At 42.0% G+C, this 20418-nt stretch overlaps 1 protein-coding gene across 3 annotated transcripts in view; it reads left to right on the top strand.

Annotated features, from left to right (window-relative positions):
- The window catches only part of acsl6 (acyl-CoA synthetase long chain family member 6), a 33499-nt gene that overhangs the window by 11237 nt on the left and 1844 nt on the right, over positions 1-20418 (top strand). For all 3 annotated transcript variants that reach the window (XM_086226683.1, XM_086226685.1, XM_086226684.1), the window contains exons 2-19: positions 2458-2678; positions 3199-3313; positions 4584-4648; positions 6379-6480; positions 7185-7284; positions 7571-7749; positions 10563-10595; positions 11404-11455; positions 13010-13083; positions 13200-13277; positions 16300-16434; positions 16801-16935; positions 17752-17847; positions 18078-18150; positions 19320-19408; positions 19698-19814; positions 19951-20094; positions 20248-20349. In XM_086226683.1, coding sequence (XP_086082809.1) covers positions 2458-2678; positions 3199-3313; positions 4584-4648; positions 6379-6480; positions 7185-7284; positions 7571-7749; positions 10563-10595; positions 11404-11455; positions 13010-13083; positions 13200-13277; positions 16300-16434; positions 16801-16935; positions 17752-17847; positions 18078-18150; positions 19320-19408; positions 19698-19814; positions 19951-20094; positions 20248-20349 — 1910 coding nt within the window. The remainder of the gene's footprint in view (positions 1-2457; positions 2679-3198; positions 3314-4583; positions 4649-6378; positions 6481-7184; positions 7285-7570; positions 7750-10562; positions 10596-11403; positions 11456-13009; positions 13084-13199; positions 13278-16299; positions 16435-16800; positions 16936-17751; positions 17848-18077; positions 18151-19319; positions 19409-19697; positions 19815-19950; positions 20095-20247; positions 20350-20418) is intronic.

Here is a 20418-nt window from a genome sequence, read left to right as displayed (position 1 = left end):
AGATTCAGTATTTTGTAGAGTCCAGGCAACAACCCTGCTAGCAGGTTGTTTGTTATACATTACTGTGAGATTCACTACTTAAGAAGTAAAGTCAGGTGAGGTGTTGTTGTTGTTGTTGATGATGATGTTGTTGTTTTCAGGAAGGTCAGGATTCCAAATGTTTAGTCAATGTCAAGTCAGTTTTATTTGTATAGCACCAAATCACAGCCAGATTTCTCTCGTGACACTTTCCTAGTAGAGCAGGTCCAGTGCCTCGCCCCTTCAATGAATCTCCACCCAACACTTCTCCATGAGCAAGCACATCCTGCAACAGCAGCCACAAAAACTTTTCTTTTAACAGGCAGGAACGTGGAGCAGATCCAGGCTCAATGGGAACGGCCCTCTGTGTGTGTGTGTGTGTGTGGGGGGGGGGGGTGGGTGAGAGCAGGAGAGCGGGGCAGAGACAAAGTCACATAATGGAGAAGGAAAGAGAGGGACAGAGAGAAAGGGGGAAGACAATGACGGACAGATGGGGACATGATCAGGCTGGAAGGAGAAAGATGAGCGAAGAGAAAGACAGGAATGGGGGTTAGTACAACAACTAGCTACCTATTATAGCAGCATCTGCAGGTTACTCATGCAGTCAGTTTCAGCATAATATGATCATTTGGTTGCGTTGAGAATATTAATATGAATACTGCCAGTGCTATTACTGATACGAAGGTTGGCCTATAACAGAAACATTCAAACATATTTTCTCCAGGATGAGGAAATGAGGAAAAATCGCAGGCCTGTTGATGCGGTCAGTGCTTGTTCATGAGACCAAGACTCAGCGAGTTTGTGATCCAACTTCCTTTTCCTCTCGTTATTAGTGTGTTTCTGAAGCTGTTTTGACTGTGGGGTGTGGGGTGGTGGTGGTGGTGGTGGGGGGGGGGGGGGGACCAGGATTTACTCAGTGGTAAGTGTGTGTGTGTGTGTGTGTGTGTGCACCTTGTCAGGGAGGAGCTCCCCAAACCACATCAAGCTTTCACTCTGTGCTGTCAAACATCGCATAGCTGAAGTGACAGTTGTCACGTGTTTTACTGAAAATGCCAGTGCACCAATGTCAGAAACATTCAGATCAGAGCAGAACATTTTTACTGCAATAATATCACAGTATTCATCGGTAAATATCACAGTTTTTAACGTGTGAATGAAGGAACCATCATTCTCGCTTGCTCATTTGTTTATTCAGAGATTTCCACAAGTGATCCAAGGATATCAGAGGTGGCAAAAGTGCAAAGATACTCACAAATAAATACAAATAAGACTCTGGTGAAAGTTAAAGTACTGATTAGGTGTACTTACTAGAGTAAAAGTAAAGAAGTACAGGCTTTACTTAGAACGAGAAAGTAAAATGTCTTTTCCCCGGGTCAGCTGGATCGCTGTCTCCTGACATGGACGTCAACATACACTCGATTGCCAGTTTAGATCGATAGCTCGATTATCAAGTGAACGTGGCAGCTGTCTTCTGTAAGGATTTACATTTTTTGCAGATAATAACAGATGCTTACACGCATTACAGCATTAGGGTCATTAACTAAATTAACAAGCCTGTTTTTAAAATGTTAAAAGTAGAGAGTGCAGATATTTGTGCTGGTGGGAGTAATGGTTAAAAAAAAACACTTTGGAAAACAAGTACAGATCAAAAAGTACAAAAATCTACAAAGTATTTGAACGTGGCTAGATCCTGTCTCTTGCAGCTGTGCCTTTCAATAACATTTTGCTCCTTCTGTCCACTTCAGAAATGGGATGTTGTCAAAGTTGAGGGAAAAAGATGGTGGACAACACGATGTGACATTGAGAGCCAGGAGGAAGATGTGATATGGTAGAACAGAGATTATTGTCTGATTGTTAGCAGGATCACTCAGAAAGTGGAGGACAGATTACGAAGACATTTTGTAGAATCCTGTAACTTCGGTCAAGGTAGTTTAGGCTAGATTTTAGAATTGAACCAGAACTGGACCCTGGACATGTCAGGTCAAATAGGAATAGTTTCACAGGACTTTTTTTTCCCAAGTGTCAGCTGTTTGAAAACAGACTTTATTGCATAAGTGTTATAATTTTTTGGAATTGTCATCAAACCAATGCTGGCAGGCTGTGGTTGTGCCAGACACATTCCCAGACAGTGGTTTTAAGTTAAAAAGAAAAAACAAGAAGACCATTTCAATCCCTCTTCTTCTTTTTTCGGTCTATGAAGTTCCGAAATGCAACATCACACCAGATATTGTGGTATCGGTTGATCAGGCCGGAACATGAAATATCTGTTTTTAAGTCACAAGTTTCCACTTATTTTTAAATTACAAGTGTCCTACATGGCAAATAAATGTTTCAAATTTGAAGAGTTCTTCTTAATACTCAAAAGCGGTGACACTGAGATATCAAACAAAAAAAATTGGTTGGAAACTTTTTGATGAATGAGCATCCTCCATCCTGCAGAGCTGAGTTCCACCCTGATGGAGAAGATGCAGGCCCAGGAGATGATGAGCGGCCTGCGGATACCAGAGATGGATGAGCTCGGCCAGTTCTTCCGCTCCCTGCCGACCTCCACGCTGGTGGGCATCGGTGCTCTTACCGCCGTGCTGGCATACTGGCTGGCCACCAGGCCCCGTCCCATCAAGCCACCATGCAGCCTTCTCCACCAGTCTGAGGAGGTGCCGGTAAGACAGTCTCACACACACATACACAGCTAGGGGACGTTAGAAGTCAGCATTGCCTCATGTGTAGTTTTTTTCAAACATGCATGGCTCAAAAAGCTTTTCAGTCAACAGTTCCGGGTTCGAGCCCCTGCTTGAGCACGGGATCGTTCTGGGTGGAGTCTGCATGTCCTCCCTGTTCCTGTGTGGGTTCTCTCCGATACTCCGGCTTCCTCCCACAGTCCAAAGACATCAAGAGGGGACTAGGTTAATTGATACGATATGATGGATGGATGGATGGAATTTGCCTCACCCGTTCCATGTCCTCATGAGAATGACCTCCCAGAACTCGTCTGCTGTCAACACATAGCACAACCAACGACACACTCAGCTATTCACAAAATACCTCTGATTTTAGTGGTTAAGGGTCCGAGGTCAAGTTCACCAACAGGCACATGTGTTTATTTAATGACCAGATAAGAATACTAAGATTAAAAAAAAGAGGTGTTACAGTGTTGTTTGAGTCTCTGTCTCTTTCCATCAGCATGAAGATGGGGGTCGCAGGTCCATGATGGGTGACAGTTCCAAGCTGCTCACTCATTACCATGACGATGCCACGACCATGTACGAGGTCTTCCAGCGTGGCCTCCACATATCTGGTGGGTGGGATTGTTGTTTCATCTTGGTTAGAATCTAGTCTGATGTAACCTAGACTGATGAAAGACACCTTCATGGAAAAATACGAGTTGAAGTGAGACAGAACTTTGGCAGTGAGTAAAGAACACAATCTGCATGTACATGTGACAACCTCCCACCCTATGTGATCTAATTCTGTCATTCCAAACCCATTTAAGGAACTTTTTAATGTACACAAAAAGAACACACACTCGCATTATACAGATTTACACACACATACACACATGAGACAAAGTACACTGGAATCACTTCTCTGCCTCTTCAAGTAAAGTTAGCTCTTTGGAATGACGGCAAACATTGTTTACAGGTTATAGTGTCTGTGTTAATGTGTATTTCTGCCTCACGGCACAAGCAGCCGCACCTGCCTCAGTCTTAGAAATGATTCTCTCCATTGTTTTAAAAATTAATTCACTGCTGTCAATCAAGACTCTGTGTGAGTGAGCCACAAAAATACTTGTTCAGCATTCACAGGGCTGTTAAATAATGACATTGTAATTTCAGCAACAGACACACAGTTGGAACTACTTTCCTGGCAAACAAATGACTAGACTCTGAATTTTCAGAGTCTGTTTGGATTCAGTTCAATATATGGTCCAATTATTCACTCGCCATCTTTCTGCGGGAGTCAACTCTGAAAGATAATCTTACACAAGTGAATCATGTTGGGGTTTGCAGCTCTCTGGAGTATCTGTAGAGGTTAAACATGAGATGTTGTCAGAGCTGTCAGGTCCCCTGTCACTCGCCAGCAGGCCTAACTGGTCAGAGGTCACGGTCCGCGGTCATCAAAATAAATCAACCACAGATTAAAGGTTTTAACACCTACACTCTCACCTAAAGGATACTTAAGAAGTGCATAAACAGTAGTAGTAGTAGTAGTAGTAGTAGTAGTACAAGAACAGTGGCAGTTCCCCTCTCCTCATTTCCAGAATACTCTGAACTTGAAGAAGTTGACTGTAGGATATTTGAGCTGATAATGGAGTTTAAAGGGCAGTCCTACTTTGCTATGCTTTCAATTTAACCTTTCCAAAACATCAGCTGGACTACATTTACAGTGTTCATATTCAAGTAGGTTCGAGGGTTACATAGCTTATGTGTGTGTGCGTGCGTGTGTGTGTGTACCACCACCATCAGTATTGATTTTTAAGAGTATGAGGCAAAATCTAAAAATAAGTTTGATGTTCAGAATTTTTTTTTTTTTTTCTAATTCATGATGTGTTACTGTGTGTGCAACAGGTGATGGACCTTGCTTAGGCTCGAGACTCCCTAACCAGCCTTACAAATGGATGTCCTACAAAGAGGTTAGTGCCATTGGGTGGGGGGTGGGGTGGGGGCATGGAGTTCAGTCTGAGATGGGAGTAGTCTTAACAGAGTGGTGAGGGTGTGTCCTGACTCTGATGGAGTCCTTTCTCACATTTCTCACCTTCACGTATCCTCCTCTCATGGCAGCTGACAGGCTGTAATCTGCTCTGTCAATGAAGCCAGGTATCGCTTGCAACCTGTGCACCACTGAGGTTTTATCGCACCTAATTTGCCTGGCAACCTCTTGTGACATCACCGTATAGTTCAACGGAAGAACTGCTGTGTGCAAACGTTGTTCTATAGTAAAGAACAACAAAAGGCTCATTCGTATAGAATCTATGCTAATTTTGCATTTTGCATGGACGAAATTCCTCATGCCAGCACGGACCTATAATCAATCAACATTCCAAGTCAAAAAAGCCTTCTCAGTCAGCCTGAGCTGCTGTTTTATAACCGCTGTGTTTGTTGCGTTATCAGATCACTGTCGTGGTTTTCCAGTTTTGCTGAATCATTGCATGGGTGTCACCAAGACATTGATGCAGGAAGTAGATTGCGGCGTACTTGGCAGCTAATGCTAGCTGCCTTTTAAGATTGTAGAGCAGGATTGAGATGGTACAACTTCATTTCGCAGGAACATCTTTTTCAGTTTTGCTGTGACTCATGATCAGTGACTCATGACCAGTACAGCTTGAATGTAGCAGAACTCGTGCTTCACTTATATTTTATCAAGAAATCAGCACATGGTGTCATCACTAATCTTTCTTCACCCAAAATCTCCCTCCTGCTCTATATTGTAAAGAGTGTAAAAAAATACAAACCAGATCCTACTAGAAATGAATACAGATTACTACCTTTATCAGTCAGATAAGACTGACTCATAAGATGCAGCATGTGGGAAAAAAATGTAATCAGTCAATCAGTCAGTGTTTAAAAATTAAATACCACTTCTCTGTTTTTTTTCCCCTTTTTTCATGATTGCAGTATTACAGTAGTTATACTCTACTACGTTTTTCTTTGACTCTGCTGTTTCCATAGAGGTGCTGGACTCAATGTTGCAGTGCAAGAGGCGCCGAGGAAACTGCTCAGGCTTTCAGAGGGTTTTAATATGTGTTTTACGGTCTGCTGGTTAATTTCATTTGGGTGATTAATTCCTCTGCTCTCGGTCTCAGTTGTTGTTTTGCTGTCATTGCACATGAGGCAAACGTGGTTAGCCAATATTTACCCACAATTGGAAAATTAATCCGAATTCTGATTGATTTTTCAATATCAAGCTGTGTGCATTGTAAACATGATGACCCTGACAGACGTGAAAATATGGGAAAATGTGTTGCAGTCATTTCAGGCAGCAGCTGAAAACTTTCAAAGTCACTTGAAACACTGTCAGGTTCCAGCGAAAATATAAACACCAGCCTGCACCTGACAAGGTGGTTGGGGTGGGCAGGTTTTCTGGCATGTGAAAGGAATTAAATAACCTTCATCATTTATTATGACAACCCATGTTACCACAGAGTGGTGGGTGGAAATATTTTATCTCTTTTTTTCAGTTTAAAACTTCCCAGACAAGTATGAACATGTTTAATGACTCACTCAGTGAGGAGCTGCTCCTCATTTTGGGATTCACCCTCAGGTCAAGATGGAAAACAACAGGACCAACAAGCCACTGTGTGGTTGTGATATTTATGGACTCACCTGGTCTAAGCTGCTTCTGTTTCATCTCCCACCTTTACAGGTGACAGCCCGGGCTGAGCATCTGGGGTCAGGCCTGCTGCACCAGGGATGCAAGCCCAACCCCGACCAGTTCATAGGGGTGTTTGCCCAGAACAGGCCAGAGGTGACTCCCATTCCTCGCCTTGTGGTCACATGTCACATGACACATGTTGGCTTAGACATGTAATAACTAGATGGTCTGGTTCACCTTGCTTGGGTGGAATCTCATACACTCACACACACACACACACACACACACACACACACACACACATCAAATAGATTATAATTAACATCTTTGACATCTTTGTTTCAAAGCAATCCCCTCTCCTCTTGTATGAAATGTCACACTTGTTTTCTTCGCTGTGTTTTTAAGTGTCACATTGGAAAAAGCTGAAACAATTCACAAACACTTCCTCATTCAAATGCTTGATTGAGGTGTTTGTTTTTTTCTTTTAAAAACAAACAAACAAGAGTAAACACCATTATGGAATAATTTCTGATGTAGTGAATCCCTAAGTCATGTGATTCATCAGCTGTTTTTGCTGGCGTTTTCCTGGTTATGTTCAGTCTTCGTCTCTGGTCAGCATGCTACATGTCTGATGCTAACTATATCAAATGAATGATGGTTGAAACTTACAGCCTGAAAGCAAAGAGGTGATTCATTTGTTTTCAATGGAGGATTTTTTTTTTTTATCCTTGGCCTTTGACCTCTGATGTGTCTACGTGTGTGTGTGTATGTGTGTGTGCGTGTGTGTGCGTGTGTGTGCGTGTGTGTGTGTGTGTGTGTGTGTGTGTGTGTGTGCGTGTGTGCGTGTGTGATTGCAGTGGATCATCTCAGAGCTGGCATGCTACACCTACTCAATGGTGGTGGTTCCCCTCTATGACACGCTGGGCCCAGATGCAATCCGGTTCATCATTAACACGGGTAAGAACTCCCAATATAACAAACTATCACAACTATCTAAACCAGGAAGAGCTGCTAAATAACTTTCAGATGATTACAGAGTGAAAGCATGAAGACAGTTTAGACTGTACAAATCAGGCTACAAAAAAACTAAAATACTGTGTACAGAGGCTTAGGTTACTATAGTTTAAATGACACCCCCGAAATACATCAGGCTGTTGCTGATTTGTTTTGTTCCTTGTCATTTCTTACTCTGCTGGTATTCACACAAGGGTGCGGGTGCTCTTGTGTGCCTGTGTCATTACAGCCGACATCTCTACGGTCATCTGCGACAAGGTAGAGAAAGCCCAGGTGCTTCTGGGTAACGTGGAAAGGAAGGAGACTCCAGGCCTGAGGAGAATTATTCTAATGGATGCCTTCACCTCTGATGTGGTGGAGCAAGGCGAGGGCTGCGGCGTCCATGTACAGGCCATGCAGGAAGTCGAGGTATTACCCCGAGCAAAAACAAATCAATAGAACCAGTTTGGCTCTAGCAATTAAAAATATGCAGACTTACAAGTACATACAAAATACTGCTCCTGGATCAGATATCAGATTTAGAGAAGAACCACGTTTAATTAGTTTGTATGCCTACTTGGAGATACATGACTCCTCCGCCTCATCCTCTTCCTTTCGTAGTTTCTGCTTCCACAGACATCTAATATGGTTACTCAGTCACATTTTAATCAGGATCAAAAATACCTTCTCGTCTCAAAAATATGTTCATTTTATAGTAGAGGGTCGTATTTATTCATTTTTTTTAGAGGTGCAAAAAAACAAGTTGCTTAAAATCAGATGAGTTAAAAGTTTGTTAAATGTAGTGAGAGATGCTTGGGAGTAAGTTTTATTTTTTTCTCCGTGGTAAGAAAGAGTTTGACATTTCCTGTTTCCGCTAGAGAGAGCAGCATATGCCAAAGTGTGCCAAAGGAAGTCTCTCAGCTCAGCGCCAATGATTTGTCCTTCTTAAGCTGCTTTTTTAACAATTTACGCTGTGGACATCAGGTAGAATTTGCAACATTCTGTCAAAAGGCCATTGGACAATATTGTATTATAGAAACGTTTAAAGAATAGAACTTGAGTCCTTCTATTTTTAAACATGGTTCACAAATAAAGACCGAGGTAACGGTTAAAACAGACTTGTAGTGACTCAAACAGAAATTCAGAGTGCATTTGTTGGGAACTATTTTCAAGTCAGCATTGTTGTCGACAGCAGCTCAAGGACTTCTGACTTGATCCAAAATAAACTGCGCATGTTTATGCTTATAGAGGAAAGTGTGACTCACAGCAAGTGTGCTACTCACAGATGTGTTTAATCATTTTTATGGACACAGAGCAGAGAGAAGAAAACTATCTGGGTGACAGTGTTGGTTTTAGTCTTATTCTTCTCATGGAAATTGACAGTAAAAATGAACAGTTAACGTGATTTTTTTTTTTTTTAAAGTTTCGTCCTGTGTTGGTCATTAAAAATGCAGAGAAAACGTATTTTGCTTCTCAATCTGCAGTAACCAATCTAAGTTCGTATTACACCTATAAACAGGTCAGATCTACATTCAGTTAGACTATACTACCTTAAAAGCAGTAGTGATGCAATAAGATTTTATAATCTGTGATCGTGGCGAGTGTTTAAGATGCCGCGAATGACATACCATCTGCAACCAGTCAAAACAAACGTGACGCTTTGGTTCACATACAAAACATAGTGATCCCCTATGTGGCAGGGGTTTCTGAGAAATTAAGGAGAATCTATAACAAGCACCGCATCCCTGTGTCTTTTAAACCAGACAACACTCTGAGACAAAGACTGGTTCACCCCAAAGATCCCACCCCTCACAGCCAGAAAAGCAATCTGGTATACGCTGTCAGATGCAGTGAGGCCTGCACGGATCTCTACATAGGGGAAACCAAACAGCCCCTCAACAAGCGCATGGCCCAACATAGAAGAGCCAACTCTGGAGGACAGGACTCAGCGGTTTTCCTCCACCTCAAGGAGGAAAGCCACTCCTTCCAGGACGACCATGTCCAAATCCTCGACAGAGAGGACAGATGGTTTGAAAGAGGAGTTAAAGAAGCCATCCACGTCAGGATAGAGAAACCATCTTTGAACAGAGGAGGTGGACTGCGACATTTCCTTTCACCTATTTACAACCAAGTCCTTTCAAAGCTTCCCCAAAGAGCTCAGCTGAAAGACCCATGTGGAACGGCTGATGCCAGCACAGCCCATTAGCATCTGAGTGGTCGGTGAAACTCCCTAACGACCACCCCTGAAACTCCCTGACACCGCACAACGACTGTCGTTTGGGGAGGTCAGGTGAGTCTCGGGAGGGTCGTTTCCACCACAATAGCACTGACCACTCCCACATAGGTTTATAAGCTGGAGTTTCCACACTCTTCACTAGAACTGAAGAAGCCTCTCGGATGAGAGGTGAAACGTCTTCAAGATAAACTTACGTCCAGTTGACCAGATTTTACTTCGCTTCGATCTACGATGACCTGGATGAATGAGAACCTACACAGACATCCAAAGACAAGTTGTTTGATTCTCACAAAGAATGCTTTCAACGTTATCTACTCATCTGCCTCTCACAATCAATGAAATCACACACAGGTGCAAGTTACATTCGTCCATGGATGTCATTTACAGTAATTCACAGCTCTTTTCTTTCCCGTAGAGGTTGAAGTGTCATATGCTCTTCAAATCAAAGTACGCCAGCAGTTGATAGCAGCAGCGGTCTTAAAGGGCGCATGACCATAGATGCAGATTTATTTCCTTCACCGGAAATACATGAAAAATAAACACTTCATGATGTCAAAAAAGAGAAAACATATGAAAACATGTTGTCAGCGAACGAAGCAGGAGGCTTATGCAATGAGGAGAAAGTTCCAACTCACACACAGAAGACTTACAAGAAGTTACATGTGTACATGATTGTCATTTTTTATGTGACTCGCCCAACATTCATGAGCTGCGCCAGAGTAACAGATGACTAGCTAATCTGGTTTTCTAAAGCATTATTTAAGATATGAACGTTATTATAGTTGGTGCTGAAATCACCTCAACAAAGCAGGGGAACTCCAGTGATGACTTCCTCTCAACACGGGACAGAAAATGTTCTGAAGTCAAGATGGCCCCTTGTTGCCCGGGTAGAATACGCAAATACTATATTCAAAGACTCAATGAAAAATACCCACCAACCCTGTGGTCCTCGTGTGAGTCCTGCACCTGAAGAGTCTTTGAATAATGTTGTTGTTATTTCCTGCAGGCTCTGGGCAGAGAACACTACAGAAAACCTATAGTAAGTACAGGTTGAAGGTGCTGCATTTGCTGTTCCTTTAATTTTCCATTGTCTTATTCTAATATTAAATCAGTTTTGTTTGCCCCCCCCATTGTTCATAATCCCTTCCTTTTCAACCTCTTGCTTGTAATTGCAATAATCTGTCATTATAAAGAACAATGACTTGTTAAAAATACAGAAAATCTTATTTATTATTGATACTATTTGTAATTTTTTTTCTTCTGTTTGATAAAAAATTGGTGACCTTGACTACTTTAACATGAGCAGGTCTACCATCTGATTCCTTCAAGTCATTTACACCCAACAATTCCTCATGAGGTGGCACGGTGGTGCAGTGGTTAGCACTGTCGCCTCACAGTAAGAAGGTTCCGGGTTCCAGTCCTGGCTCCATCACAGGATCTTTCTGTGTGGAGTCTCCATGTTCTCCCTGTTCCTGTGTGGGTTCTCTCTGGTACTCCAGCTTCCTCCCACAGTCCAAAGACATCAAGAGGGGACGAGGCTGATTGATACTCTAAATTGACCGTAGGTGTGACTGTGAGTGTGAATGGTTGTCTGTCTCTATGTGTTGGCCCTGCGATGGACTGGTGACCCGTCCAGGGTGAACCCCGTCTCTCACCCGAAGGCTGCTGGGATAGGCTCCAGCCCCCCGTGACCCTTAACAGGATAAGCAGTAGAAAATAGATGGACATGAATGTATTTACATGTTTTTGGCATTTGCAGATATAATGTAGCCCTGGTGTTAGCTTATTTCATTCTATAGCAGTTGATGGAGCTCACGATGTCAATCTCAACCATTTTTCCTCCACAGCCACCAGCACCTGAGGACCTATCCATTGTGTGTTTCACCAGTGGAACCACAGGTAATAAAACATATATTTGTCTGTTTAGGAATTCACTAGTACAGATGCTATACAACCATCTGCAACAAGTTTTGAATAATTCTCGTTAGCGATTAGATTTGATGGTACTCCAAAATGCATTTGCAGGCCACAAATAACTGACACCACAACAAGTTTAACAAGGTTTCCTTCAACTGATGTCTAACAATGGTGTTTTGAATGTGCACCTGCTGCACTAAACAAAGACGTGAGCTCGCTGTCCTGATTCTTCAAACAGGAACTTTCTCTGACCAAGAATGAAAGGCTGACTCACGGTTCATAAGCCTTGCCTTTACTTTATGCAGTCACGTGGTAAATTGTAAACCAGGGTTTTGTGACTAAGAAAAAGCGATTACTCAGTTGTCATTGTTTTTTTGACCAAACACTTATTTTGCGCGATTTGTTTTGGCAGGTCAGTCACATGTTATTTATAACCAAACTCCAAGCTGAGCCTGGCTTGCACGGCTAATTTATTCACCAACATCAGAGAGCTGACTGCAACTTCAGTCCCCTCCCTTGTTTTGTCGATACCGACCACATGTGACTCGGTGACACGGCAGGTCATTATGAACAGTGCCAGGTTGGGTGGATGCCACTTCACTCAGGGGTTGACCAAACTGAAAAACCCTTTCAGCTATGCTGGACATATGGGCTTTCACAGTGATTTAGATATTAATAATTACTTAAAAAACAACAGTTCTCTGTTTAAAAAATTGCATTTATTTAGTTAAATGCATTGTACACATACCAGAGGGTCATGTCTATCTGTTAGCAGGGAAACCACTGCTTCTCTGACAATGCAGAAGCTAACAGAAAACTGAAGCGGGTTCATGTGAGGACATGCTGGTGTCAGTTTACATGTCAAGGCTGGGACTGCCCACATTCCCAGTGGCTGATGAGCTGAAACATTGCCCCCTGCTGTCCGTGGGAGAGGCACGCAGCCCCCTCAGCGTTGCATCACATTTCTGTAAATCCTTGTGTTTCCAGAGAATGACCTCCGTGTATGTTGCAACATCCAGTCAGCTGTAACACAACCCATCTGCTGGATTCAGACAGAAAGTCTGGGGACGAGAAACCTTCAAGACAGTTTGATTTCTTGTTGAAAAAAAAACTGTGGGATTGTTAATCAAAAAAATGGCTGAGCAAGCAGGCTGAATTCACCCTAAAAAACAGAAAAGAGAAGTTTTTATAAGAGGAAGTAGACACAAGTTCTCCCTGAAATACTGTCACACGTGAGTTCAATAACTTAAATGTAGTTTATGTACGATGACAATATGAATGTATGCAGAAACAATGTAACGTGGGGGTTCCCTAACTTGATCTTACATCATTTACAAGGCTTTTACTCTGCTTATATCTCTGCTTTGACGTACATTCCCCGATTTTAAAGTAATACAGAAAATGAACCATGTAATTTAAACCTTGAAATTATCTCTCCCTGTCCGATTCCTCTTGTTTCCTTCTCGACTGTTTGATCTCCAGGAAGGTGCTGGGGAGCTTCATTTAAGTGATGATGCGTGTATATTCTATCTGCAGGAAACCCGAAAGGAGTCATGCTCACTCATGGGAATGTTGTGGCAGATTTCTCAGGCTTCCTAAAAGTAACAGATGTGAGTTACTGAATCTTTCATACCTGTCACATGATTTTAAGACAAACTTTCAATTGTGTCAGTGGTGGGATCGTGTTAAACTGATCTGATCACTTCTATCCCTCTGCCTCTTGCAGAAAGTCATTTTCCCAAACCAGGATGATTGCCTCATTTCCTTCCTGCCGCTAGCTCACATGTTTGAGCGACTCATTGAGGTAAATTGGCTGACCTGTGTCTCAAAGAATTCACTGGTGGTGTGTTTTCAAGTCTCAAGATGTTAGGAGGAAGAATCTATTTATGCAACTATGTGTGTGGGCGCCACTTTTGGATTATTTTGATGTGTGGGAGGGAGGGGTGGAGGCTCCTACTTTTGCTTCTCTAACTGTAGTTTTGTTTTTCAACTCATGTGAGTAGCTGATGATGAATATCCGTGTCTGTGTGTGTTGCATCATTTTCTAGTTTGCTGAGGCACAGATGTGAATGCATGACAACTTTAAGTCACACACACAAATTCAAATCACACATAAATCTGAAAAACGACCACAGGAAGTTAAAACTTGTGTTTAACTGCTTTTTGTTGCTTATCAGATTTACTCTCTACTATTCTTCAACCACGTCTTGCTTTTTCGAGTGTACTTATCGAGTTTTTGTTGTAACACTTGACTGACAGGCTTTGACTTTAGCTGTTCATTCACAATCTGGGTCCAATTCTCTTCATGTTTAAATTGGCAAAACTGTGAGTTTTTTCATTAATCAGTCACTATGAACTTTACTGGTCAATCTTTTAAGTCAGAGACCCACTTAAGGCTTGACACCTCTCAGAAATCACGTTTCCCTCTCAGAAATTAAGCTCATTTTTGATCTGTCCCTGAAGTAGAGAAACCAGGTTGGCTTTTTCCATGCTTCGTACACAGACATTGACTGACTGGCTTTGTTCTGTAAAAACCTAGAATTTGTCACCACCTCTGATTTCCCCAGATTTTATGTCCTGTCAAGGTCAGTACAAGAAAAGACATATTAAGGCTCATTCTGATCAAACAGACGGATACAGTCGCGTCAGGTTATGAAAGCCACCTTCATTGTAATGGCACTTTACAGTGTTTTCATGTTCAATACGATCAGTATGTTTACAGGTTTTATTGGACCCCGAGGTAAAAGCCTCATCAGTTACATTTCAAAACTGTGGTTGGCAAAAAAGGCACTATATGTCATGCAAAATCACACTACAAAAACACACCTGCTCACCAGTTTATGATTCTAAAGTACACCAGTACAATACAGTGCCTGGAGCTCACAAAGAAAGGTTGTTTTTTTTTCCCCCCAAGTTGTGTTACTCCTTTGAGACTTCAGAAAAAAGACAAACTATCTTGAATACATCTATGTTTCATATATCTTTTTACCTTTAGTAGCACCAACTCATCTTCACTCAACCTATTTGGTGCTGAATCAGAGGGATTATGGTTTGTTAGTTTTTGGCTGCAAACAAAATGATTGTGGATTACTGAGAGCATACAGCTGGATAAGAAAGACGGCCATAAACTGGACCATTTCTGGACAGTGTTGCAGTTGTTGCTGTTTAGTTTCAAGCTAAAACGTCATATTGTGATGCATCGGTAAAAAAAACAACAACAAAAGAAACATCGTTGTGAGCTCAAGCCATATTTTATCAAGTACTAGATGGTCAAAATACACATTTGGGGTGAAGTAAAGCTTTAATTTTTCAGATATACCCGAAAACGTATCCATAAGTATTGTATCGTTTAATCTTAACGAGTGGATCTTTCTGTGTGAATATGCACTGTCACATGTTAACTGTGTCTTGTTTTGACGCACAACCAGTCAGCTTGTGTCGGACCCAACCAGCATGGTTTGTTTGCAAGTACGCATAAGGGCAGTGTTGTCAGGAGTGTCAGAGGTAGAATCAGGAAATCACCTAACGTCCCCAACACATCAGACAAATGAAGCATGTTAAACACACACAAACACAGACACACACATACACACATGCATGCACACACAAACAAAGCCCTCCCTATCTGATTCTGTCTCAATAAGAGAGGGTGGAAACCTCCGCTTGTCCTCAGAAAACTTCAGAAACAGGAAGTGGTCCACATTTGGTGTTCGGCATTTTTTTTCCGCAGCGAGATGCAACATGTCCATATTTAGTTCGTCAAACAGTCACAATTAACTGATCTTTCAAGTACCAAAAAAACCCAAAACACTTAATTGCCCATCCAACTGAGTCTTTAGTAGCTCCTCAGTATTTATTTAACTCAAAGCTTGAAGCCAGTTTATTACAAGAAACTGTCTTTCATGCAGCATTTTTTAACAAATATAATTACATATGATAATTATCCAAAGCACTCTTACGTTTTTTTGGTAAGCAGAGGTTTCTCTTCTCACTTGATCATCATTTCCAGTTATGACACTTCTTCAACTGCCAACATGAAAGTCAAAGCTCTGGGAGTGCTGTCTCATCTGGTTAACATTTCATTTGCTGCTCTGTTTTAGCTTAATGGACACACTAATCATAGTAATGTTCACCTGCTGAAGGTTGGACTTTAACATTCTAGCTGTGGCCCAGCAGCATTGGGATTAGTTTTGAAGTGGGGGGACATCCGTGACTTTTCATGTCGAACTTCTTTCATGCTCAGCCGAGGCTGCCATTGTTATACAACTGAATGTATTCAAAATGGATTCCCTCATCTAATCAAGCTACCCCCAGATCAAAATTGTTGCTTTTTTCACCACTTTTCCTCAAACTGTGAACATGCAAGGCCTTCTGACTCCTCTGAGAAAGCATTCTAAGTTTAGAACTGAAGGACCACATGTATGCCTTCCGTTGGATCATCATCAGCTGTTCCCACTGGTGGAGCATGAAGTCACATGACACAGACACAGCCCACTGCAATATCTGTGGCGCACAGTTGACCCCACAACCGGTATCCGTCATATGCAGCTGTTCATTCTCAACATAATCGCCATCAATTATATCTATCTTTGCATCACCAGACTGGGCTTAATTTAATATCTATTGCACGGCCCACCAGGTATAATGGGCACGGTGTGTTTGAACATGATTGAAATGAATACTTAACATGCAATGCTGGCAACAAGGACACATCCTGGTTTCCATTGTACTGTAAAGTAAACAGATCAAGTCAGTGTGTATCCATGATCGGTGACGCTGATGAACAGAATGATTATTCTACTCAAGGTGGATGTCTGTCTTCGCAGTCAGTGGTTTACTGCCATGGGGGACGGATTGGGTTCTATCAGGGTGACATCCGTCTCCTCCCTGATGACATGAAGGCCCTGCGGCCAACCATTTTCCCTGTGGTGCCTCGACTGCTCAACCGCATGTACGACAAGGTGAGTTGAACTGACGCACAAAAGGATTTTAAGGAAACTGTTGTCCACTATTTCTTGTGGCAGTGAAGCAATTTCCCCATTCGTCCAGAGACAACATGTGTGGAGGCGCAGTTGTAGTTCGAAAGTCAAATGGAATTGGTGAAAATTACCATAATGAGTAAAGATTGTTTGTTCCCCAGTGCTTGTTGTGGTCGTGCGAGAAATGGGTATTTTGTAATTTAAAAAAAAAAATGAAAAAGGAGAAGCAGATGATAAACTCAAGTTTTGTTCGCACACTGAGGGAAGTGTTTCTTACATCCTGATCATTTCAGGGAAATCGAATACGTATACATATAAAAAATAAACACGTGTTTTGTCTTCCTGCAGATTTTTAGCCAGGCTAACAGCCCATTGAAGCGCTGGCTGCTTAATTTTGCCGCCAAGAGAAAAGGTGCTGAAGTCAGCAGCGGGATCATTCGCAGTGACAGCATCTGGGACAAAATCTTCTTCAGTAAGATTCAGGTAAATAGAGTTTCACCCTGAGATAAATCTGACAACCGACCTCTGTTACACCGTTTGCTGCAATCCATCATGGACATCAGTCAAAAGGAGTGCATCCAACTCTCATGTTAATTCTGATTCTGCTTGTTCAGTTTTTGTTGACATCATCAGAAAGGCATTGCACCAAAGGTTAGCCTGCGCAGGTCTTGCCCAGCTCTAGACCCAAGCTACATTTTGACATCATGGTTGTTGTGCTAAGTACCACCACTGCTGGTTCTGTATATAATAATCATCTACCTTTGACAAATGTGATGGAATTAACCACCACTGCGCTGCCATTGTTGGGATTGTTGAGCTCTTCTTTGCTTTCTCATGTCAACACAGTCCTTTTCTTTCCAGTAGCATGGAGTTTGTCTCCATATAACCTACAAGAGCTAAACTGAGCTAAAGACTTTTTCAAACTGAAAACGTTATTTTCATCGATTATTAGGCCTATGCAGAATATTATATATAGAAGACAGACGTGAAGAATTATGTGAGGATGAGATGCTTTGGATATGACAACTGCACATGGTAATCTGTGTGTGGAGCTCAAGAGGAAGAAGGTGTTTTTACTCAGCAAGCAGAATGAACAAGCGTGTAAATACTTCCTGTATTCATACACAGCTCAGATGTAACAGCCAATAATAGGTGACTGATGGTGGCTGATAAGACTTACGTGGCATGCCTGATCTAATATTTACACTTTGTGTTGATAACGGGAAAATAGGAGTGTTTTAGGCTGTTTTAAGAATAATTTAAACAAAACTCCTCTGTGTTTATTCCATATTTGTGCAGGCTAGCCTTGGAGGAAGACTGAGGATGATTATTACAGGAGCAGCTCCGACCTCGCCCACCGTCCTGGGATTCCTCAGAGCAGCTCTGGGGTGCCAGGTTAGAGACACACACACACGCACACTAACACACAGACACACACACACACACACACACACACACACACACCACCACCACCACCACCACCACCACCTCCGCCACCAAGACACAACAACCAGACACATTTTCATCTACATACTCTGTCAGTCTGAGCTGCATGCACTGTATATAATATCACAAATACATAGCAACACTCTACCACCCCTCTTAACTACATCCTTTGTGTGCAGGTTTACGAAGCCTACGGTCAGACAGAGTGTACAGCTGGCTGCACTTTCACCACACCTGGAGATTGGACACCAGGTGAGAAGCTGCTTATGCAACAGACCTAGAAAAGAGAGACGTCTCCTTATCACTGCCTGAGTCACTCAGTGTGTTTACTTGACTGCAGGCTCAGCTCAAAGGTCTGGAATGAATTCATTTGCTGAGGAATATATAAATCCCATGATGGCATACCATAAGGTCAATGGTTCTATATTCTTGATACGGATTCTCACTGCTGCTCCTGAAATCCTCCAAACATCTTTTTCTTCTAAAAATGCCAATTCTTGAATCTTCACTGTATTGAAGAACTACATTCAGCTACAGTATGTTCCATGACTGTGACTGTACACAGCATGGTGGGGGTCACAGCTGCGCGGATAATAATGAAACCGCTCAGACACAATTAGTCGGGTCACTGATCACTTTTTAATGATCAGTGCAAGAGAAATGCAACCATTTACATACTTTCATTTGAAGAAAAAAGACGAATATGAGAAACAGCTGGTAACATTATCAATCAAACATCAACATGCCGTTAGCTCTCATGAATACCAGTATGTACCCTCAAGTGTGCTATACTGTTGAGTTAACCCGCTTGTCTTTGGTGACAAAATTCCTAGTAATCACTGTAATAGTTTGTATTTCAGACTGTGTAAATTTCGTGTTTTAAGTGCATGAGTAGTAACTTGATAGAATGACCCTTGAACTCTACAGCCTGAATAGCTGCAGCATATGGATCATTGCATATCAGACAGCGATGTGACAAGGAAACGTTTCATGCGTCTGCCTGCTGTGCTACTTTCAGGTGGGGTAGAAATTAGCAGACTGCAAGATAAACATGTTGGCTGATATCAAAATGTGGTGGAGAAACGCCCCCTGCTGCTCAGTTTAGATATTTTATATCTCTGCGTCTCTGGAAAATAAAGGATCTTTTTTCATTCTTTATCTGCTGCTTAGTAAGTTAAAAGTACCTTTTTTTTTTGGTGAATGGAATCAAATATTTTGATGGAATTAATGTCTTCACCTTTTGGGTATGGTACGAATCTGTTGTTCTTTAATGATCTGAAAGTACAGTACTTTACAGTATGACATGCTGTTCTTTGTTAAACCTTTAGTCCAAATTATGAGGCGCGAAAAAAATCTAAATAAGACTGAAGTGTTTAAGCTGGGTGACGTTCTAATCATTTTTTTTCTCTTCTGATCCAAAGGTCACGTCGGTGCTCCTCTGCCATGTAATCTCATCAGACTGGTGGATGTTCCTGAGAAGAACTACTTTGCTTCTAAGGGAGAGGGAGAGGTAAGCCCGTGTGTGTGTGTGTGTGTGTGTGTGTGTGTGTGTGTGTGTGTGTGTGTGTGTACTTAAGACCACCTAATTGGGTATAGTAGAGGACAAAAAAATAGGTCCCCAACTGGCGTATGGCAGGTTTTTGGGCCAGTAGTTATTGGGTTTGGTAATTTGGGTTATGTTGATGACACTTTGACTGATCCAACAATATTTTCACACTTTTAAGAGCCTGTATCCACGTTCATAGACGAGGTGCAGAGTATGTATTTCACCTTTTTCACTTATATAACCTCCCATCTAGGTTTGTGTGAAGGGACCAAATGTGTTTAAAGGCTACCTAAAGGACCCAGAGAGGACTGCCGAGACGTTGGACTCTGACGGGTGGCTCCACACTGGTGACATCGGAAAATGGTTACCTGTATGTACATAAGATTTACATCAGACTGCACGATTTAAAAATCATAATAATACACCTTAAACAACTGCACATTGTGTTTTTTCTGTTTATCCTTTTTCTCCTGCTCATGATGGGTTTTTTTGTACCTCTTTGCTAGAATGGCACACTAAAGATTATTGACAGGAAGAAACACATTTTCAAGTTGGCGCAGGGCGAGTACATCTCCCCTGAGAAGATCGAGAACATCTACATTAGGAGTGAACCTGTGGCGCAGCTCTACGTTCACGGAGACAGCCTGCAGGTAAAACCCGAGCAGATTCCCACACTTGGACACGCAGCAAGTTTCAGGTAGCTCTGTGCAAAACCAGGAAAATGCTCATTTGTTTGTTGCTGATTTTTCTTATCGGGACAAATACAGACACATTCAAATTGTTGCGCAAATTGCTCTTTCCAGTCCTGTTTGGTCGGAATTGTGGTTCCTGACCCAGAGGTCATGCCTGAATGGGCCAAGAAGAAAGGAATATTAGGCACTTATAAGGACCTCTGTAAAAATACAGTAGGTGGATCAAAATCTTTGATATCCTCCAAATAACGCTGCTTAAAATTTTCCCCTTGAGGTACTTAA

The sequence above is a fragment of the Aulostomus chinensis genome, chromosome 15, assembly GCF_037954235.1.
Source record: "Aulostomus chinensis isolate RoL2024-O1b breed Wild chromosome 15, RoL_Achi_v1.0, whole genome shotgun sequence".
Lineage (NCBI taxonomy): Eukaryota > Metazoa > Chordata > Actinopteri > Syngnathiformes > Aulostomidae > Aulostomus > Aulostomus chinensis.
Note: the sequence above shows the minus strand (reverse complement) of the source record. Positions and strands in the feature narration are given on the sequence as shown.